The sequence below is a fragment of the Choloepus didactylus genome, chromosome 6 (genome assembly GCF_015220235.1).
Source record: "Choloepus didactylus isolate mChoDid1 chromosome 6, mChoDid1.pri, whole genome shotgun sequence".
In the NCBI taxonomy this organism is placed as follows: Eukaryota; Metazoa; Chordata; class Mammalia; order Pilosa; family Megalonychidae; genus Choloepus; species Choloepus didactylus.
The window spans coordinates 136,119,006-136,142,912 of record NC_051312.1 but is presented as its reverse complement, the minus strand read 5'-3'; the positions used below and the strand labels follow the sequence as shown (position 1 = coordinate 136,142,912).

General features: G+C 36.5%; 1 protein-coding gene across 5 annotated transcripts in view; it reads right to left on the bottom strand.

Moving 5' to 3' along the window:
* ARHGEF12 (Rho guanine nucleotide exchange factor 12) overlaps positions 1 to 23,907 on the bottom strand; it is a 144,069-nt gene that overhangs the window by 5,539 nt on the left and 114,623 nt on the right. For 4 of the 5 annotated variants that reach the window (XM_037841746.1, XM_037841744.1, XM_037841745.1 and 1 more), the window contains 12 exons: positions 19,095 to 19,220; positions 17,432 to 17,546; positions 15,911 to 16,011; positions 13,086 to 13,163; positions 11,898 to 11,973; positions 11,203 to 11,370; positions 10,228 to 10,315; positions 5,227 to 5,289; positions 5,014 to 5,090; positions 4,517 to 4,726; positions 1,889 to 2,359; positions 691 to 992 (listed from right to left, as the gene is read on the bottom strand). In XM_037841746.1, coding sequence (XP_037697674.1) covers positions 691 to 992; positions 1,889 to 2,359; positions 4,517 to 4,726; positions 5,014 to 5,090; positions 5,227 to 5,289; positions 10,228 to 10,315; positions 11,203 to 11,370; positions 11,898 to 11,973; positions 13,086 to 13,163; positions 15,911 to 16,011; positions 17,432 to 17,546; positions 19,095 to 19,220 — 1,875 coding nt within the window. The other variant, XM_037841748.1, reaches the window with a different exon arrangement.

The window sequence follows — 23,907 nt, the reverse complement described above, 5'->3', positions numbered from 1 at the left end:
AGGACAAATGTCCCAAGAGCAGCTGAGAGTGACATTTTGGAGAGAAGCTGAAGCCTAGAGAAGAATGTCCTGGGAGAAAGCCAGTTTGAAACCAGAACTCCGGAGCAGACAAGCCACATGCCTTGCCAGCTAATAAGAGGTTTTCCAGACACCACTGGCCATTCTCCAGTGAAGGTATCCGATTGTTGATGCATTAACTTGGACACTTTATGGCCTTAAGACTGTAACTGTGTAACCAAATAAACCCCCTTTATAAAAGCCAATCCATTTCTGGTGTTTTGCATCCCGGCAGCATTAGCAAACTAGAACAATAGATTATAGCAAGTTATAGCTTTTCCCAGCCTAGATTCCTAACTACACAAGCCCCACCCTATCTCAGCTATTGTTTGCATCTTCTCGTAGACGTCAGCCAAGAATCCCAAGTATATTTAGGTTCATAAACTTGGAAATCTGTACAAACACCCCGTTTATACAGCTGGTACTATAAATCTTTTTTATTATGATTTATAACCAGATAATGCTGATCTCAGCTTTTTATTCAGATTTATTCATGGATAATGGTCAAAGAAAACACACACATCAAGAACCTGAACAAGTTTACTGACATACGCATTTTAATCATTCTACACTCCCTCTCTGCCAAATGCGTTTCTTATAATCAAGACCTAAGGATGTTGAAACGTGAGGTACCTTTAAGTGTTCAAGGTCAGCCTCTATCTTACGAATGTACTCCATGATCTGGCTTTGTGAATCTGCATAGGAAGAGGGACTCTGGATCTCAAAACAGGAATCCTCCATAGCTCCCCATTCTGGGGTAAATGGTGAGTGTGTCTCATCAGAATGAGCATTCTGGGGAGAAGGCTGCTGCTGCTGGTGGGCAGACTGCAGAGAGGAAATGCCTGCCACAGGTTGCAGGGCAAGTGAGGAAGCAACCTCCTCATCTGTGGAGCTCTCCTGCACTGTTTCATAGCCATCAAGGATCAAATAGTTTCCTATTGATGAGGACAGAACAGATTGACAAGATTAGTTCTTCATCATCTGATCAGAGAATAGAGATGGGGTAACATCCTGACAACTTCAAAAGCTACTGAAGAGGGGAAAACCTATTAATTCTCAACTTCCCAAATTTAGTTTTAAATGAATCAGATTTTCTAACTTTAGATTAAAGCTAAAGTTAACAAAATTTCCTTGTAATTCCTGAATAATCTCATATTAGTGAGCATTTTAAAAATTAAGATGAAAACCACAAAGCCCTACATGACCTTGCCACCACTTCCTCTGCCAAATACTTCTCTCTTTCCTCATCTCCTATCATTTTCTCCCTCACTCCACCCAGTGACATCCTTGTTATTCCTTAACCACAAAAAGCTTGCTTTTGCCTCACAGCCTTTGCACTGACTCTCCTCTCTGCTGGAACACTCTGCTCCCAGCTATCCACATGGCTTGTTCCCTCACTTCACTCAGATCTCTGCCAAAATGTCACTTCATCAGAGGCCCTCTTCCCTGATCACATGGTCTAAAAGAACACCTCTCTGTCCCCTTAGTCTGACCTATTTTCTCTCATACTATCTTACTATCTGACATCTATTTATTTGTTTAACTATTTACCATTGCTCTTTCCTGAACAAGCACTTAAGCTTCATGAGAATATGGATTTTTCTGTGTTTTAGTAGTGCAGCACCAAGAATGGGGTCTGGCATAGAATAGATTCAATAAATATATGTTGAATGAAAGAATGAATAAGTACTACACACACACACACACACTCACACACACACACACAGTCACTCTTACAAAGTAATGTTTGCATACCAGAACAACATCCATTTCGGCACACATGATATTTGACAATGATCAAAATCAAAGTTTAAATGTGAAAGGAACTTGCCTGAGATGTGTAAATTAACATCCTTCTCTTCTTTTTTAACTGCTCCATCACCTTCTGATGGATTATCATCACTATGTGCTTCATGGGCATCAAAAAAGTGCTCTCCACTCTCATCAAGAACCCCTTCTGGCTCTGTAGCAGGCATCTCTGGGGTCATAATCATGTGGTCCATTACTAAAATGTTACTTGCCTGGCTATCTTGGGATGCCAGTACCACTGAATCTTGTGGAGCAGAAGATTCAGTTGAAGTCCTTGGACTGCAACAAGCTGAAAAGTCACCAGTTCCAGTTCTAAAGGGCATCTGTCCTTCCCCAGGATGAAAGGCTTTAATATTTTCAGAGTTCTGGATTCCACTGTCTGCCTGTACCCTCTGAGAGGCTGTCCTATATCTTGGGAAATGTTGCCAGTCTTCCTGAGTGCTCTTCTCAGTCAAACCTAGCTGTTGTACCAGCAACTGCTTTAACAAGCCCACTAAAAGATTTAGGAAGGGGGGAAAAAAGCACATTCACAACTATAACCTCAGATAGCCAGAATTAAATTAGCTAGCTAAATTATCAATTATGTCTAAAAGTACCTTATTAATAACATGGTCAGCATATTCATTCTATACAATCAATTTTTGTTGTTTTGAAAAATGAAATAAAGCACCACCTTCTAGCAAATATTTAGCATTAAAATAGAATTGAAATGATCTAAGCTCAATGTTAGAACTCCTAAATAACCAATACCACGCCTCTATTTTTTTCTTCCATATAACTGGAATAATACCCCAAAGGTACTTGAGGATCTTGAAAGGCTGTGTTAAGCTAGAAAGGAAAAGAAAAAAAAGCTAAAAGTTCTGCTTTTCTCCAGAAGCAGACACTATATACATAAACATTATTTTTTTCTAATTTTATTAGACACACAGAACATTTATTTTATCATTTATTATAACCCAAAGAATTCTTCTAATTGGTAAAGAAGGAAATAAACATGTTGTATAGTAAATTTTAATTCCAATGAGTTGGTAGCATGTATAATTTCAGAGATAAGGAAATATTTGTCAGGTTTTTTAAAAATTACCTTACTAGGGCACAGGTTGTTTAGATTGTTGAAAATAAGAATCAAATGAATTTCAAATAGGCAAAGTGTATGCTCTGAGGTCACTCACAAGATGATAAAATTACTAGGACAATGTTAGTCAAACCATCAGAAATCATTAAGACAATGTCAATTCAAGAAAATCTAGAACAAATTAGGTTTTGAATAACTTGACCAATTCCCTATTTTCTTTGGATGACTGGCTTAATTTCTATATTCTGTACTTTTTGGGTAAACAGCTTCTACATAGGTGTGAGTCTTTGGCCCTCCCTCCTTCTAATCTACATTCTCTTCCTCAGAGATGCTGTGAACTCTCCTGGGTTTGGTTCACAAACTCACCTCTCTCCCTAACCTCTTTCCAGAGTCCTAGTCCTAAAACTCCAACTTCCTGTTAGTCACTTCCTTTTGAATGCCTTGCCTTTCATTATCTTAATCTCAACATGCTTTAAAACTCAGCCCACAATTCCTGCCAAACAAAAAAAGAAAGTATGTCTGGGGAAAAGGTTCTTTTCTGACTCTTTTTTTCTGAAAAGAATTCTGAAATTATCTCTGAATATTCCCTTTACTTTATCCTCACATCCAAACAAGTCCATTGTTTTAAGTATTTGCTGACTCCATCATTTTATTTTTATTCTTTCTGATACCACTTTAGTTTAAACTCTGTTAGCTCAAGCCCAGACTACTATAATAGCTTACTTAGTAACTGTACCACCTCCAAACCTCTTTCCATTCAAATCCTTAAGCACCTCTCTGCCAGATTAATCCTTTTTCATTAGTCATGCCCTGGCTTAAAAACTCTGAATGGTTCTCTACAGCTAGAGCCATGGTTCTCAATTTTTCTCCCATCCCAATAAGCCTATGACAGACTCCTGTTTATAACAGCACACACTCTATTAGTGATTCTCCACCAGGCTGGGAGGGAGGGGGACAGCTAAAAGAATGGCAGGGACCACACACTCTCTTGTGTGTGCATGTGTGTGTGTCTGGGGCATTGGGGCATTGGGCCATGGTAGAGAATATTAGAACAAAAAGAAAATGTGTAGCTTTAAAAAGCCCTGAAAACACTGTGATGTGCCACCTTTAAAGTACGGAGGACACAATAATGTATTCAAGGTTGACAACAGCTGGGTTCAACCTCCTACAACTCCTTTAACCTAGGTGTTCTATCACAGTTCAGTCAGTAGTCTACTCACTGCTCTCTGAACAACCTTAGAGCTGTCTCTGCGCTTTTGGACCAACCACTATTCTTATTACAATGGTTTCTATTCTTCTACACACTTATCTGAATGTTACCCTTGTTTTCTGATGCCTCCTTTCTCTGATCACCCCAAATGAGCTCAATTTTGACAAGCCTGTATTGTTTGAGAGTTTACTTAAAGAAAAGAGGGGATGGGGGAGTTTCTATCATCTTACCAACCAGACTGTAAACTTCCTGTAGGGAAATATCAGAGCTTACACTGCTTTGAAGTCCCCCTAAATGCCTACACAGTACATTATATAACCCTGATACTTGATATATATTTGTAATAAGTTTTGAATAAAACTTACAATTCCTTAGTGCATCCAATGCCCATCGTTCTTCTGTGACAGGAAAGTGTGGATCTGGGATTGTGATTTGATAGTTTACTCCAACTTCCTGTAGAGTCCCATCTGCATGCTGCTCCTTTGCAAAGTGTCTTTCAGCCACAAAGAGATCATCTACTTCCAATTTCCCAGAGGTACTCAGTGAATGAGTCTGAGGTTTTGACAAATCTCTGTCTGTTCAACGGAACAGAAAAGGTAGACTGTATCTTAATAAAACTTTTAACATGAAGCATTCAGAAAATACTTGGAAAAAATAATAACCACATGAGATACAGAGACTGCGTGTTAAATAAACAGCAATTAGGGCAGTGTTATTATGGTGTGCAGATGGCTTATAGGTGAGGTTTGTTAAACTGAATAGCTGGTGCCACAACGTCCATAAACCAAAAGGGTTTCAAAGTTTCTTTACAGTTTAGTAGACATGCTACATTCTTCCAGGTGTACTTAATGGACAAGTTTACCTGAACTCGGCAGACTAGTGACTGAAATACCATGATGTTCCACTTTTAATTTTGGAGGCTCTTCTTCATCGTCTCCTCTATAGAACAAAGAAAATACTTTTTCAACTTCATGAGATGACTAAACATCATTGTAACAAAATATAAGAATGATCCATTCCTTTTCTGACCAAAAATAAAGAGTAAAAACCACTAAAATGCAGAGGAAACACTCACTCGCAAGGCTTTGTGGATTGCTCCTTCACTGATGCAGCCATCTGACAGATGAGGTCCTGCCAGCTGCAGAAGTTTGAAGAGAACCCAAAATACAAAAGAGAAAGGAAAAAGAAACATCCTTAAAACACACTCTGAAAGCAAAAATAAAAAACAAAATAAGAACAAAACAACATGAAAGTAATAAATTAAAAAAACATTCTGCCAGAGAATATCCTTATTTTGACAACATTAAGTAAGGTTTAGGTAGGGATATTTTGGCAACTTTAAGTAGGGATTCCAAAAATATACTTTAAAGAAAGACCTTATGGACCCAGCAAAAGCCTTCACTTGACACTTTTAAGATTTTTTTTTCTGTAGAAAAATACTTAATAGAATAGAATAAAAATAAAAGACATCAATCTAAAGAACAAGTTCCTAAAAGAATGTCTCTAAAAGAATACAGAAGCAGGTTCTATATAGTTTTTGGTTTTCAAAATTCTATTACACAAAGTTAAATTTGTGGAATATTATACTTCAGATAATAAGAAGTATTAGGTACTCCTAAACAATCAGTGGGTTAAAGAAGAAATAGCAAGAGAAATTGCTAAATATATAGAGACGAATGAAAATGAGAACACAACATACCAAAACCTCTGGGATGCAGCAAAAGCAGTGCTAAGGGGGAAATTTATAGCACTAAACGCATATATTAAAAAGGAAGAAAGAGCCAAAATCAAAGAACTAATGGATCAACTGAAGAAGCTAGAAAATCAACAGCAAACCAATCCTAAACCAAGTACAAGAAAAGAAATAACAAGGATTAAAGCAGAAATAAATGGCATAGAGAACAAAAAAACAATAGAGAGGATAAATATCACCAAAAGTTGGTTCTTTGAGAAGATCAACAAGATTGACAAGCCCCTAGCTAGACTGACAAAATCAAAAAGAGAGAAGACCCATATAAACAAAATAATGAATGAAAAAGGTGACATAACTGCAGATCCTGAAGAAATTAAAAAAATTATAAGAGGATATTATGAACAACTGTATGGCAACAAACTGGATAATGTAGAAGAAATGGACAATTTCCTGGAAACATATGAACAACCTAGACTGACCAGAGAAGAAATAGAAGACCTCAACCAACCCATCACAAGCAAAGAGATCCAATCAGTCATCAAAAATCTTCCCACAAATAAATGCCCAGGGCCAGATGGCTTCACAGGGGAATTCTACCAAACTTTCCAGAAAGAACTGACACCAATCTTACTCAAACTCTTTCAAAACATTGAAAAACATGGAACACTACCTAACTCATTTTATGAAGCTAACATCAATCTAATACCAAAACCAGGCAAAGATGCTACAAAAAAGGAAAACTACCGGCCAATCTCCCTAATGAATATAGATGCAAAAATCCTCAACAAAATACTTGCAAATCGAATCCAAAGACACATTAAAAAAATCATACACCATGACCAAGTGGGGTTCATTCCAGGCATGCAAGGATGGTTCAACATAAGAAAAACAATCAATGTATTACAACACATTAAAAACTCGAAAGGGAAAAATCAATTGATCATCTCAATAGATGCTGAAAAAGCATTTGACAAAATCCAACATCCCTTTTTGATAAAAACACTTCAAAAGGTAGGAATTGAAGGAAACTTCCTCAACATGATAAAGACCATATATGAAAAACCCACAGCCAGCATAGTACTCAATGGTGAGAGACTGAAAGCCTTCCCTCTAAGATCAGGAACAAGACAAGGATGCCCGCTGTCACCACTGTTATTCAACATTGTGCTGGAAGTGCTAGCCAGGGCAATCCGGCAAGACAAAGAAATAAAAGGCATCCAAACTGGAAAAGAAGAAGTAAAACTGTCATTGTTTGCAGATGATATGATCTTATATCTAGAAAACCCTGAGAAATCAACGATACACCTACTAGAGCTAATAAACAAATTTAGCAAAGTAGCAGGATACAAGATTAATGCACATAAGTCAGTAATGTTTCTATATGCTAGAAATGAACAAACTGAAGTGACACTCAAGAAAAAGATACCATTTTCAATAGCAACTAAAAAAATCAAGTACCTAGGAATAAACTTAACCAAAGATGTAAAAGACCTATACAAAGAAAACTACATAACTCTACTAAAAGAAATAGAAGGGGACCTTAAAAGATGGAAAAATATTCCATGTTCATGGATAGGAAGGCTAAATGTCATTAAGATGTCAATTCTACCCAAACTCATCTACAGATTCAATGCAATCCCAATCAAAATTCCAACAACCTACTTTGCAGACTTGGAAAAGCTAGTTATCAAATTTATTTGGAAAGGGAAGATGCCTCGAATTGCTAAAGACACTCTAAAAAAGAAAAACGAAGTGGGAGGACTTACACTCCCTGACTTTGAAGCTTATTATAAAGCCACAGTTGCCAAAACAGCATGGTACTGGCACAAAGATAGACATATAGATCAATGGAATCGAATTGAGAATTCGGAGATAGACCCTCAGATCTATGGCCGACTGATCTTTGATAAGGCCCCCAAAGTCACCGAACTGAGCCATAATGGTCTTTTCAACAAATGGGGCTGGGAGAGTTGGATATCCATATCCAAAAAAATGAAAGAGGACCCCTACCTCACCCCCTACACAAAAATTAACTCAAAATGGACGAAAGATCTCAATATAAAAGAAAGTACCATAAAACTCCTAGAAGATAATGTAGGAAAACATCTTCAAGACCTTGTATTAGGAGGCCACTTCCTAGACTTTACACCCAAAGCACAAGCAACAAAAGAGAAAATAGATAAATGGGAACTCCTCAAGCTTAGAAGTTTCTGCACCTCAAAGGAATTTCTCAAAAAGGTAAAGAGGCAGCCAACTCAATGGGAAAAAATTTTTGGAAACCATGTATCTGACAAAAGACTGATATCTTGCATATACAAAGAAATCCTACAACTCAATGACAATAGTACAGACAGCCCAATTATAAAATGGGCAAAAGATATGAAAAGACAGTTCTCTGAAGAGGAAATACAAATGGCCAAGAAACACATGAAAAAATGTTCAGCTTCACTAGCTATTAGAGAGATGCAAATTAAGACCACAATGAGATACCATCTAACACCGGTTAGAATGGCTGCCATTAAACAAACAGGAAACTACAAATGCTGGAGGGGATGTGGAGAAATTGGAACTCTTATTCATTGTTGGTGGGACTGTATAATGGTTCAGCCACTCTGGAAGTCAGTCTGGCAGTTCCTTAGAAAACTAGATATAGAGCTACCATTCGATCCAGCGATTGCACTTCTCAGTATATACCCGGAAGATCGGAAAGCAGTGACACGAACAGATATCTGCACGCCAATGTTCATAGCAGCATTATTCACAATTGCCAAGAGATGGAAACAACCCAAATGTCCTTCAACAGATGAGTGGATAAATAAAATGTGGTATATACACACGATGGAACACTACACGGCAGTAAGAAGGAACGATCTGGTGAAACATATGACAACATGGATGAACCTTGAAGACATAATGCTGAGCAAAATAAGCCAGGCACAAAAAGAGAAATATTATATGCTACCACTAATGTGAACTTTGAAAAATGTAAAACAAATGGTTTATAATGTAGAATGTAGGGGAACTAGCAGTAGAGAGCAATTAAGGAAGGGGGAACAATAATCCAAGAAGAACAGATAAGCTATTTAACGTTCTGGGGATGCCCAGAAATGACTATGGTCTGTTAATTTCTGATGGATGTAGTAGGAACAAGTTCACTGAAATGTTGCTATATTATGTAACTTTCTTGGGGTAAAGTAGGAACATGTTGGAAGTTAAGCAGTTATCTTAGGTTAGTTGTCTTTTTCTTACTCCCTTGTTATGGTCTCTTTGAAATGTTCTTTTATTGTATGTTTGTTTTCTTTTTAACTTTTTTTTTCATACAGTTGATTTAAAAAAGAAGGGAAAGTTGAAAAAAAAAAAGAAAAGAAAAAAGACAAACAAGGAAAAAAAAAAAAAAAAGATGTAGTGCCCCCTTGAGGAGCCTGTGGAGAATGCAGGGGTATTCGCCTACCCCACCTCCATGGTTGCTAACATGACCACAGACATATGGGACTGGTGGTTTGATGGGTTGAGCCCTCTACCATAAGTTTTACCCTTGGGAAGACGGTTGCTGCAAAGGAGAGGCTAGGCCTCCCTATATTTGTGCCTAAGAGTCTCCTCCTGAATGCCTCTTTGTTGCTCAGATGTGGCCCTCTCTCTCTGGCTAAGCCAACTTGAAAGGTGAAATCACTGCCCTCCCCCCTACGTGGGACCAGACACCCAGGGGAGTGAATCTCCCTGGCAACGTGGAATATGACTCCCGGAGAGGAATGTAGACCCGGCATCGTGGGATGGAGAACATCTTCTTGACCAAAAGGGGGATGTGAAAGGAAATGAAATAAGCTTCAGTGGCAGAGAGATTCCAAAACGAGCCAAGAGATCACTCTGGTGGGCACTCTTACGCACACTTTAGACAACCTTTTTTAGGTTCTAAAGAATTGGGGTAGCTGGTGGTGGATACCTGAAACTATTAAACTACAACCCAGAACCCATGAATCTCGAAGACAGTTGTATAAAAATGTAGCTTATGAGGGGTGACAATGGGATTGGGAATGCCATAAGGACCAAACTCCACTTTGTCTAGTTTATGGATGGATGTGTAGAAAAGTAGGGGAAGGAAACAAACAGACAAAGGTACCCAGTGTTCTTTTTTACTTCAATTGCTCTTTTTCACTCTAATTATTATTCTTGTTATTTTTGTGTGTGTGCTAATGAAGGTGTCAGGGATTGATTTAGGTGATGAATGTACAACTATGTAATGGTACTGTAAACAATCGAAAGTACAATTTGTTTTGTATGACTGCGTGGTATGTGAATATATCTCAATAAAATGATGATTAAAAAAAAAAAAAAAAAAAAAAAAGAAGTATTAGGTAGACCATAGTAGCTCTCTGTAATACTTACACAGTCTTCTCAGAAACTGTCTGTGCTACCAGTTCATAAATTTGGGCTCCATTGTCTGACATGGAGATGACAAATAAAGCTTTGTTATCTGGGGGGAAAAAAAACACCAAAACAAGACAAAAATTATTCTAACATTGTGACCTAGAGAGGCCATGAGGGAGGTTTCTAAGGTCCTGGCAATATTCTGCAGCTTAACCTAGATAAAAGTTATGTGTATGAACTTTGTAAACATGTGTTTACTTAGTAAAAATTCATCAAAATTTGTGTAACTTACTGTATATTATATATTTTTGCTTCAGTGAAACAAAGAATATAGATATTAACACTGATCCCCTAGCAATTTATTAAAAACAAGATGATGTCAATATATCTAAATTACTGAACTGAATGCTACTGGTCTTTTGCATTTAGTTTTAACTGCCCTTTTGGTAGGCTATTAGTTAATAATATTCAGAGTGTGTTGGAGAAATGAGGTCATAAATCTTTCTAGCCATCAGGAAACTAACAAGTTTCAAAAGAATTTCATTTTTAGAACAGTTAAAATGCAACTTGCTGACTTGAACTGTTATCAAAAAACCCAAGCTACATCCACCTCTTCAGTTTTCACTTTATTTTCACTAAATCAAAAAACATAACACTCTAATGAAAGCCTATTAATGGGATTAACTCCCCATTTACTACCTTTATTGGTATCTGTCATGGAATAAAGACAAAACAATATGCATAAAGTAATCAGCAAAAATTTTTCAAATCCAGAAAACATCTCAGAGAACCTAGGCATCCTACATGATTTTGGGGTGTAAAATCTTAATTATTCCCTCTCTAAACAGTAAACAGATTTCACTTGATTTGCATATGAATATAAAAGGAACAAAATTCTATGACCCTGGTGCTACTTAAACAACATGAATATCTTATGAATATCTTGTGCAACAGTGAACCTGGAGGTGAGTGTCGTTCAGTGGACATACTCACCTGTTGCCACTTGTCGAACCAACACTGTACTCAACTTAATGACAGGGCTAAACGTGTGTTTGCTATCAGCTGTGGATGCCAGAATCTTACTATGGCACCTTAACACCAGTCTATCATCCTGCTTTTGTAACAGTACAAGAATATCTTCCAGCAGCAATGTGTATAGATCTAGAAATAAAGATGCAGGAAAGGTGGTAAATACAGAAATTAAGACATGTTTTAGAAACTTTACAACAATTTGACAGAGTAACTTTATGTCTGATAAATCTAGTGAATTTAAAATTGACTTGTATATTGTCACTTTTATTTTTTTTCAAAAATTAATTTTTATTGTTTTTCACAGAAATGTCCATCTTGCCAGATTAGAAATTTCTTTTAAAAAAACAGTTCTTTACCACAGACAGCTTGAGACATACTGGTCTAAAATAGCTTACAAAGACCCATTAAAATCCAAAAATAATGGAAATAGGACTGAATCATGACTATTCTGCTACATTCCTAAATTAACACACTCCTGATGTTACAAAATAACATAGGCAGAAATCTTCCATAAACGCACATATAATACAAAGAGGCACTGCTAAGTGCTATAACTGAAAATTGTGAACAGTTATCTCTCCTGCCTTTGACATAGGAAACTTCCCTATTCTTTTCATTTCTCCACTTGCCCCCAAAATGGCAAACAGTAGACCTACCAATAGATTTATCTCTATTCACCTTCCAAACCAATGGCCCTTCATGAATCATCTTCCTTTTTGTTAAATCCAAATTCTGCCAAAATAAAGAGAATTACACACTAATTATTTTCAAGCACTCAGTGAGAAGATATTCATAAAATTGTTTCTCTTTTCAAGAAATTCTTAATATAAAAGATATCATTTATAGTTACTAGCATTACTGCTGTCAATTTTTGAAAATAGAATAAAGACAAGTTAAAGTAATACGCATAACATTTTCTAAAAAGGAAAAGGTATCTTGCAGAAATACATTCAGGAATACTGTGTTCCAAATCTCATGCTAAATAAATTATAAAAGCTTATGAAAATGAAGTTCAAAAATTCAGCCACTCGATTCTCAATCTGTCCCTTAATTTTTCTGTGAATAACCAGATGAGGATGATGTCTGTAAGAGGCCTCTCAGCTCCAAGGCTCTAATTCCACAGGAAAAGCATTCATCATGAGAAGTCCAGGTACCACTCAGGCTTGCTCTACATATTAATAACTTATAGTAAGAGAATCATCTTTTAGTATAAGTAGTCCTAGAAAAATCTCATTATCTGGAAGTTAGGGGGCTTAGCACATTAGCTTGTTCTTTGACAAGCTGTTACAAATGACCTGAAAGTCTATTTCAAACAGCCAGCAAAAAATCTACCAAAACACTACCCGGTGAAATGGTTCAAAAAAGTCTTGAAATCCTAAAAGGTTACTTAATACAAAAGCCCATGTACTACAAGTAGCAATTAATACATATTTTATTATCATTCCTGTAATGGTTTGAGTTTTTACGCTTTTGAAGAGCTTCATGGAAAAATAATTCTCTTGATTTACTCAATAATCTGGCAAGGTCCTATAGTAAACAGTACTACTTTTATTCATCAAACTATAGAACACAATAAAATTAAATTTAATAATAAGTAGTGTTCCTTAGTCTCTGGCTAATTCTTGTCCCATAAAGTTATAGTTCACACCTCTAATGAAAGACTCCAGTAATCTTCATACAGATCAGAGATTTTAAAAGAAGAGAATAGAATTAAAAATAGAGAGACAATCTATGATAACAAGAACTCCTTCAGGTGATGTGTGCTCCTACTGAGATTTTAATTACCTGCCAAGTCTTTAGTAAATTTTATTTTATATTTTAATTATGATTAGACCATCTCTCACCCTGAGCTCTTCAACATTTGGGTACTCGGACAGCTTCAGATTGGAGGTATCAAGGCGACGCTGATAATCTTCTAAGCGCTTAAAAATTAGACAGGATGGAGCCAAGGTTACTGCTTTGGTCATCAATGACCTCCCTGTTACTAAATAAATGGGCATTTTAAATTTACACCTTACTGAGCTCTCTGCAACATTAGACACAGCTGACAACTCACTCTTTCTCAAAACACTCCCTTCCCTTGGCTTTGGTGATATTACACTCCCCTGGTTTTCCTCCTATCTCTGGCTATTCTTACTCAATCTTCTTTTCAAATTCACTGCCCTCTAAATATTTTTGTGAATACATAAATCATGCATATGGTACAAAATTCAGAATGTAAAAAGAGGCACACAATAAAAACAAAATCTCCCTCCAGTCCTGTTCTCCTGCCCCCAACCCCCAATTTTCTCTAAAGAGGCAATCACTAATACCCATTTTTTGGGTACCCTTCAAGAAAAATTCTATGTAAATAAAATATGTGTGTATATAAGATTGCTTGTCTCTGTGCAGGTGTGTGTCTTTAAAAAAAAAGAACAAATGGTAGCATAATAGATACATATACATATTCCTGTGCGTATCACTTATCAATATATCTCAGAGATCGGCTACAACAAACATTGCTACATAAAATGACCTTAAACATATGTGTAGTTATATCTGTAGGATAAATTCTTAGAAGAAACATTGTTGGAGTATTGCATGGGTATGTTGGGTATGTGCATGGGTATGTTGGGTATGTGCATTTTTCCCAACACTATAAAAATTTCTAAACATACAGAAAAGTCTCAATGTATATAGTGAACATCCATATACCCAACTACCTAATTCCACAATTAGCACTGTTTTATCATATTACCTATCCATCTATTCATCCCTCTATCCATCTTATTATCTGGATGCATTTCAAAATAAGTTGCAGATTAAGTACACTTCACCCCTAAATATTTCAGCATTCATATCATTAACAAGAGTTCAATATTTATTTACAGTTCTTTAAGTAAAACTTACATATATCTTTAAGTGTACCTTTCCATGAGGTTTGACAAATGCATACTCCTATGCAACGCAAACTCCTATCAAGGTATAAAACATTACCATCACCCCAGAAAGTTCTCTCATGCTCCTTCCTCCAGTTAATCCCTGACCCTCTACATCCCCAGTAGCAACCACTTTTGCGACTTTTTTTAACCATAGATTAGTTTGGCCTTTCTGATGCAGGTACTCTTTGTGTCTGATTTCTTTCACTTAGTATAATGGGAGTCCATGTTGTGTGTATCAGCTAGCAGTAATCCATTGTATGACCGTACCATAGTTGGTTTATCCATTCTCCTATTTATGAACTCCTGGGTTCTTTCCAGTTTGGGGCTATAATGAATAAAGTTGCCATAAACATTCTTGTACATGTCTTTTTGTGGAAATTTATCTTGATTTCTCTTGGGTAAATCACTAGGAATGTAACTGCTGAGTAGATACATGGGTATATGCATTTTTAATTTAGATAAATACTGCCAAATTGCCCTCTGGTATTATATCACTTTACACTCACAGCAATATACTCAAACAGCCTCACACCAGAATTGTCAACATACTCAATTCCTAAGAAATTACATCCATGTCCATCAATTCAATTAGCCTCTACATGCTCACACTCCTAAAATTAGTCATCCACACAGTCCTCTTAGAGCTTAAGCTAGCTGCTAACTGTACATCTCCATCTGATATCCCAAAATGAACTCATCATCTTCCCCACAAGTCTACGGTTTCTCTACTCTTCCATTCTGTCTCTGGGATTTATTCTTGAAATCATCTCTCCTTCAAGTCCTACTTAAACCAAGTCCTGTCACTTTTACCTTCTAAATATTTTTCCAATTCTTGCACTTCTCTATCTACCATCACCTCCAGCCTTGACTGCCCCCAACACACTACTCACTGGGCTCCTTTCATCTACCCTCTTCCCTTTAACACATTCTCTATAGAATAGGAGTGGTACTTGTAAAATGAAAATCTGAACACACCATCCCCCTTTCCATAATGAATTCCTACTGCTCTTAGAATAAAAATCAAAATTTTAATGTGGGCTACCAGGATCCTGTATGATTTGGCCCTGGCCTTCTTCACCTCATTTAATACCACTCTGACTTTTGTTCTGTGGGCATGATCTACACTAATCTTTCAGTTCCTCATACAGACCACACTTCTTCTTTACCTCAGGACTTTCGTACATGCTGTTCCCTCTACCTGGAAGACTGCCCCCTTCCACATTCTTTTGGTTCATTTGCACTCATCCTTCAGAGCTGGGCTCAAATGCCAATTTGAAAGGAAGCTTTCTCTGACAGCAACCACCCAACATCCCCAAATCTGGCTAAGCCCATAGGTTATACACGCATAGACAGACTCCTGAAACTCTCCTTCATAGCAGCTAAATACTTACACTATAATCTGTTTAATGCCTTGCTATTCTGCTAGAAAACATGCTCAGTGAGAGCCAGTATTGTAACATATTTTCTTTACCATTGTATACTCTTGCCCAGCATATGGTGGATGTTCTATAAATATTTGTTGAATAAACAAATGAGGAAATAAGCTGCTTGAGATGATCAAGTCAGTCAAATATAACTTGGATATTCTATCACAAAACGATCTGGACCCACTTATAACACGACTAATTAACAAATGTTCCACTCTTAGATTACGTAATGATAGTTTCGATTATCTAACAGATTTCAAGTAACACTGATTCAATATTCTCACTATGTCATCCTGTATCTTCTTGCTTTTCTCTTCTTACCTGCTTGTTTTCTGCCTCTTTGACTGCCTGATTTACATAGTTTAAGATCTGACGACAGTGATCTGCAGCTTTCTTCACCTTCTCCCTTTCCACTGGCCATTCTAAATATGGGGGTGAGGTGGGGTAGAATCCAAAATGTAAAATGGAGGAAATTAGAAAAGAATACAAAAAACAAAACAAAACAAAACAAAACAAAAAAACCCAAAACCATAAATGAGATTTCATTTCATTTCAACAGTTATGAGAACATACTAAGACCTTGAATATTTTTATACCAAGATAAAACCTATGGCAGAGTTTCAATTCAGGAAGTCTTTGGACAGGTGAAAATTCTTATGGGAGTACTTTAAAACATAAACATTAATCTTTGAAAAGAAATCACAGTACAGGACCTCAAATCCAGGGACTGATGCTTTACCAAGGTATTCTTCATACCAAGTATCAGGGATACCGTGTTATAAAACTCCAAGGGGGGCTGCAGGTTCCATCATATTGTAAGCTACATAAATGGGGCCTCTCCTCAGTTTCACAGGGCATAGTCTACATGATGAAGTGCAGTGAATCTGTTAAGCACTATTTTTTGAATGATAACACAATTCACAATAACCCCAAAATAAGGTTCTTTGAATTTGAGATTATAGTTGAAGAAAAAATAGATTATAACATTTATACCATTAAAAGATGAAATTCACCAAATGTATTGAGGCTACAAAGATGTCTACAATGTAAATAACAACAAAATCGAATATTCAAAATTATAATCCTACAAACAGCCTAGTACACCAAACAGATACATTAAAGTATAAAATCTAATGTGCCTAAGTAAAAGCCACTATTGTTAAAAGGTATCATAATTTTAAATTTCCCAATTACACATTCAAATTCTTAGGCATGAGAAACAGGTTTGGTTGCGCAGAATTATTAATGAGATCTAAGCATAAGAGCCTAAAGCTCAACTAAAGAAACTCAGAATTACTTCACGTTTCATAACAGGAGAGTTAGAACTTAATGCATTGGTGGGGTTTAATAAAAGTACATGTAGAGACACAAAATAACTCTTCAACTCAGTATAAGTCTTCTTTAAATCAAATATGCTGTATGCTACAGTTAAAGTCAGCAAACTTTTTCTGTAAAGGGTCAAATAGTAACTATTTTACATTTTGTAGGCTATATGGTCTCGGTTGCCACTAAGCACTTCTGCTATTATAGTACAAAAGAAGTCAGTGAGAATATGTGAACAAATAAGGGTGGTTTATATTTCAATAAAACTTCATTTACAAAAATAGGTGATGAGCCAGATTTGGTCCAAGAACCATATTTTGCCAAACACTGTGCTAGAGCTACTAATGGAGTACATTAAACCAAGTAGCCTGAAAAAGACTGTTGTATCATGTTAGAAAATCTTGCCATATTATTTGGAAAACTAACCCGCAGGAGCCAGCATGCTGTCAGAGATTATTTAGCAGGACATGTTTTTTTTTTTTTTCCCTAAACTTTTTTATTTCAGTGAGGATGATATACCTGTGTATTTGGCAATGTTATCCAATAGAAGAGGATACTTAGTAAGCCTCTGCATTTGGGTGGGAATGATATCCTTCAGCTGCAGGCGACGACACAGTGGATTACTCTCTGCATCCTAAAATGAAAGTGAAATAGGTAAATTTGTAGAACTTATTTGGACTATAATTACCTAACACGTTTCATGTACTCATTGTATTAAGTGTCTACAGCATCACAGTTCTGGTTATTAAATCAAGATTTTAAAAATGCCAAGACATATGATTGCCACACAATACTTCCACTTTCTTCTTTATTCACAAAATGGGGAGGGGAGATTTTAAATCACTAAACCAATTGCTTCCTTGTTTTCTATAAGCAAGGACATTTTCCTATGATTGGCATTCTTACCCAAAGTTAGCTAATTTGCTGTCATTCCAAATAGGCCCCAATGGGTTACTGATCTTGATTTGCCAGCTCATCTATACCAGCGGTCTGCAAACTTCTCCATAAAGGGCCAGATAGTGAATATTTTAGGTTTTGTAGGCTATACAGTCTGTGTCACAACTACTCAACTATGTTACATAGAACAAAAGCAACCATAGATAATATATAAATGAATGGGTGTGGCTGTGTGCAATAAGCCTAACTCTAAGATGGCCTCCATGATTCCCATTCTCTGGTATACACTCCCTTTATAAATCCCTTCCCTTGTGTGTGGACAGAATCTGTGAATATGAAGGTTCTCACTCCCATGATTAGGTTACTAATCAATTAACTTTGAGTTCTTCAAAAGGGAAACTGTCCTGGGTGGGCCTGTTTGAATCAGAGGAGCCTTTAAAAGAAAGTAAAGTGTCAGAGAGTGGTACTCCTATTGGCCTGGAAGAAAGGAAACATCTATGCTGTGAACTGCCTATGAGGGCCACAAGGCAAGGAGTTGTGGGTGTTCTCTAGGAGCTAAGAGCTGCCTCTGGCAACAATTAGCAAGAAGATGGGATCTCAGTTATACAGCTGCAAGGAAACAAGTTCTGCCAATAACCAGTGAGCTTCGAAGAGGACCCTGAGCCTCAGATGAGAACTGCTGCCCCAGTCAACACCTTGATTTCTGCCTGGTGAGACACTGAACAGAGGATCCAGTTAAACTGCACCCTGACTCCTGAACCATGGAAAAGGTGAAATAATCAATTTGTGTTGTTTTAAGCACTACATTGGTGTTAATTTGCTATTCAGCAATAGAAAAATAATATACTGTGTTCCAATAAAACTTTATTTACTAAAACAGGCAACAGGCTGGACATGACCTGCTGACTTCTGATCTATACCAATACATATCCCAATGAGTATGACTGCTGTTATATTCTTCCATGGGCCTGATATAAACTCATTCTAGTTTTGACAATATGCTTTTAATAGTGTACATGGACCATTTCCTGATAAAAACCTCATGGCACTGTAGACTTCAGGGACAAGTATTTTAATCCTGACATATATTCTTTATTATTCACCATTTCAGTATCAATTTTATACCCTCCAGTTATTTAAGAGATAATGTATGGCTTTAAAAAATATTACATAGTTATAAACTTTATCAATGACTAACTCATAGTCATAATTCCCCCAGTATTTTATTCTATAATTGATAAAAACTCACATTCATTTTTTTACTTATATGACTCACTCAACTTACTTGCACAAAAGTCTGGAATCTAGAATCTTTTTTCTGACGAGACTTGATCATTTCCAGGGCAAAAGGTTGGTTACTGCAAAAGGTAGCAGCAGCATATTTCAACTTCTCCTCTCCTGCTCCACTGAACTGTGCCAAGAAAGCAAAGAAAACAATAGAGAGAAGGGGGGTACTGAGCTTATATAATGCCAGGCAAAATGACTGACAACCATAATCTTCAAAATTGGAATAAGTTTTCTCAAGTGACAAGAAACATAGAACTGTATGTCTAGGTGGCATATCAATGTTTATGCATTAAAAAAAGGTCTGACCCTGACAAATCCAGACCTTTTCTGATGCCATTCCAAGTTTTCTTGCTCATAGGCTACCACACCTTATTACCTTTCAGTCTATACCACTTCTAAACTAGATACAAAGGTTGATGTTTGGGAATATAAGACACAAAACACCTGGAAACTGATATTAGATTTTCATTTTCTTAGATCCTGACACTTTCACAAAAATTATTCTCTGACTGCTCCAGGAAGCAAACTCCCGGGATTCTAGCTTTCTTTCTTACTCTCTATAAGACCCAGGGCAGGTCCTAACTATTCTGGGCCACAATAAAATTAAATCACTGATGCTTCATCCATACAGAGGCTGCAGCCAGCTTGGGGAAATCTATGAATTCATGAACCTCTTTTGCTAAAAAGTATACTTTTAACTAATACTTTCTATTTTGTAATTTTAAGTTTGTATATGGAATGACTTTAAAGTTCCTGATAAAACTCCTAACAAGTGCTTGCTTCATAATAAAGTGCTCTCATAAGCACAGGTCAGATAAATTGTTTTTGTTTTTTAAAGCAGTTTTATTCACATACCATACAATCCATCCAACATGTACAATCAATGGCTCTCAGTATAATCACAGAGTTGTGCTTTCATCATTGTTTTTTTTAAAGGCCAGAAAGTTTCATTGCTGTATTTTGTCGAACATTTAAAGAATAATAGCAATCTTACGTAAACACTTTCAGAGAGAACACTTCCTAACTCATTCTTTGAGGCCAGTACTATCCTGACAACAAAGCCAGGAAAAGAAATCACTAGAAAAAAAAATTACAAACCAATATGAACACAGGTGCAAAACAAGTCTTTAAGAAAATATTAGGAAACTAAATTCAGCAACATATAAAAAGGATGACAAAACATGACTGAATAGGATTTATCCCAGGAATGCAAGGTTGATTTAATACTGGAAAATAAATTAATGTATTATACCATATTAACAAACTAAGGAAGAAAAACCCTATGATCATCTCAATAGGTGCAGAAAAGGCACTTGACGAATTCAACATCCTCTCATGACAGTAAACAACGATGACAGAGCAGCCAAAATTTATTGAGTACTAACCCCATGCCACCTTGTGCACGTGCCTGACAATCTCACAGGTAAAATATGGCAATTACAACTTGAACCTAGACCCGTCTAACACCACAGCCCATGATTTTAAATACTATATTCTGCTGAAACAGCAAGGTGTTTTCAGAGTGAAGGTTTGTTAAAGCCCTAGAATTCACTGCTAACAGAGTCAGATAAAATTTGTCAACTGGAAAGACTTTATCCATAGTTTCCAGCTGTATTAATTGTTTTTTAATACCATCAACATTTGTAATAGTTTTATGGTTTACAAAGAGGTTTTTCCATACAATCTCACATTTAAAGCCATACTACCAAAAGTTTGAACATGAAGATATTTTATGAAAAATCATTTTTTATTGGATTTGTAGATAAATTTGGAGTATTTTTTCCTCCAAATAGAACACATACAAAGTAATATTTTAATAGGTTATTCCAAAGTCATAGGTCTTAATCTAAAATAAATATGATACACAAAACGTTTAAAGATGAGACCAGTAGCATTTTTGGTATGGAAGTCAGTCTGAACACCACACAAATACTGAGAGGTTCATAAAAGAAAATAACGCTCCTAGCCTCAAGCAGTCTTACAGTAATTTTTCAAGTAGTTTAAGTGTATATAAGGTGATCTGAAGGGACCAATACCTGAACAACACTCTCCAAAACAGTTTTTTTTTTTTAAATAGCAAGTGTTTAAAGACCTATTTATGATTTTTGCTTTAGGATTTCTGGCCAACACTTTTCTCTAAATTAACCCTTTATAGCTAATAGCTCCAAACCAGATTGATTAGTTCATTCTGTTTTTCATCAACTTTTTACAGGTATGTCATATTGACAAAGAATGCACTTTTTTTTGCATGTTCTAAAAGGCCTTTTTGTCTCACTGTGCTCATAGGTTTTTCCACTTTACCATGTAGATTTATGCAGTCCAATGAACTGTGATTAGAGGACCAATTGCACTTTATTACCCCATTAATGAAGTATCACTTGATGCTTGGTCTTAAACATTATTTATGAGAGACACAAATGAAATTGCTTAGGAATCAAGATGTGATATCTTAAGCCCATATGACTTACAACCTTTTATTCCAAGTTTGTCATGTTACAAACGAAATGATGGTCTTATAAAATTTTCAATTTTCTGTTTCTGGTTGAACAGTGTGCTGTCGAGCCAGGAGATATCAGTTACAACTAAAACTGCTACACAGAGATCAAGAAACAAAATGAGCCACTATCATGAAGTTGCCACAGATTAAACTGAACTTTCCAGGGAAGTTAAATCTCCTTAATAACAATAATGTCAAAATGGGCCTATGGTAGAAAATGCTTTGGAAAGTTCAATAAATGCAGCATGAGGCTGGATTATGATTCTTCACTCTTGTTTTATGAGTCAAGTAGTGAAGAAGAGGTCTACTAATTGAATCAGTAGATTCTGGGCCATGAGCTCATCATCAATAAAAGGAGTAAGATGAAAATTCCTTATTTTCTAATTTTCAATCTCTTAAAAAGCTGTAATTGCAGAATTACCAAAATCTTGCAGCATTTCCTCAAGTAGTCTATATATGGATGAAAATGTCTGTGGGCATTATCTCAACAGTTCCTGTTCAACTTGGAAAATTTTGAGATCTACACCACAGACTTTACTACCCTTCACAGACTTAACTCTAGTACTTTCTTTAAAAGTTTGAGTCAAACCAGCTTTCCCCTAGGAAGATTTTCTATGTTCTAGTTTAGGTTTCCTTGTTGTATGTTCCCATAACAACTTGTACTCTCCCCTTTTTGTAATGCTCATCACACTCAGAATCACTAATGACTGCTTTCCCATTGATTGTAAGCTCCCAGAAGGCAAAAGCCATGCCTGCTTTGATCACCACTGTATCCTCAGCAGCTACCACAGTGCTTGGGGGATAGGGGAGGCATGCTAGACACCTGACATTGGTGGTATTGTCTGATTCTTTATTCTACTTTGATTTAAGGTTATTTCTCCTTTTGCTACTTCCTAGCTGTCATTTTTTTTTCCTCTTTCTTTTGCCTCTCTACCTTCTTTGACTCTCCCTCCTGCCTTGTGGAAGAAATCTAGATGCCCTTATATAGATAGTGGTGAAGATGGTGAACACATAAATGTATGACCATGCAGAGAACCATTGATTATTTACTTGGGATGGAATGTATGGTGAGTGAACAAAACCATATTAGAAAAAAAATGGATTGATGACAAAACCTCGAGGGCAATATACTGAGTGAAATAAGCCAGACACATAAGGTCAATTATGGCAGGGTCTCACTGACAGGAACTAATTATAATATGTAAACTCATAGACATGAAATGTAAGGTGCCAAGATATAGGATGAGGTTTAAGAATGGGGAGTGGTCACCCAGGGGAGTGAATCTCCCTGGCAACGTGGAATATGACTCCCAGAGAGGAATGTAGACCCGGCATCGTGGGATGGAGAACATCTTCTTGACCAAAAGGGGGATGTGAAAGGAAATGAAATAAGCTTCAGTGGCAGAGAGATTCCAAAATGAGCCGAGAGATCACTCTGGTGGGCACTCTTACGCACACTTTAGACAACCCTTTTTAGGTTCTAAAGAATTGGGGTAGCTGGTGGTGGATACCTGAAACTATTAAACTACAACCCAGAACCCATGAATCTCGAAGACAGTTGCATAATAATGTAGCTTATGAGGGGTGACAATGGGATTGGGAATGCCATAAGGACCAAACTCCACTTTGTCTAGTTTATGGATGGATGTGTAGAAAAGTAGGGGAAGGAAACAAACAGACAAAGGTACCCAGTGTTCTTTTTTACTTCAATTGCTCTTTTTCACTCTAATTATTATTCTTGTTATTTTTGTGTGTGTGCTAATGAAGGTGTCAGGGATTGATTTAGGTGATGAATGTACAACTATGTAATGGTACTGTAAACAATCGAAAGTACAATTTGTTTTGTATGACTGCGTGGTATGTGAATATATCTCAATAAAATGATGATTAAAAAAAAAAAAAAAAAGAATGGGGAGTGGTTGCTTAGTATGAGCAGAATGTTCAACTAGGATGAACTTAAATGTTTGGAAATGAACAGGGGTGTTGGTAGCAAGATGTGAGAATAACTAACAGTGCCAAATGGTGTGTGAATGAGGTGGAAAGGGGAAGCTCAGAGTCATATATGTTACCAGAAGGAAAGGTGGACGTCAAAAGATGGGAATGTATAAAACTGAATCCTATGGTGGGCAATGTCCATGATCAACTGTACAAATACTAGAAATCGCTTCCATGAACCAGAACGAATGTATGACAATTAGAAGTTAATAATAGAGGGGCACATAGGGAAGAACTATATACCTATTACAAACTATATACTACAGTTAGTAGTATTTCAACATTTTTTCATAAACAGTAACAAATGTACTATATCAAT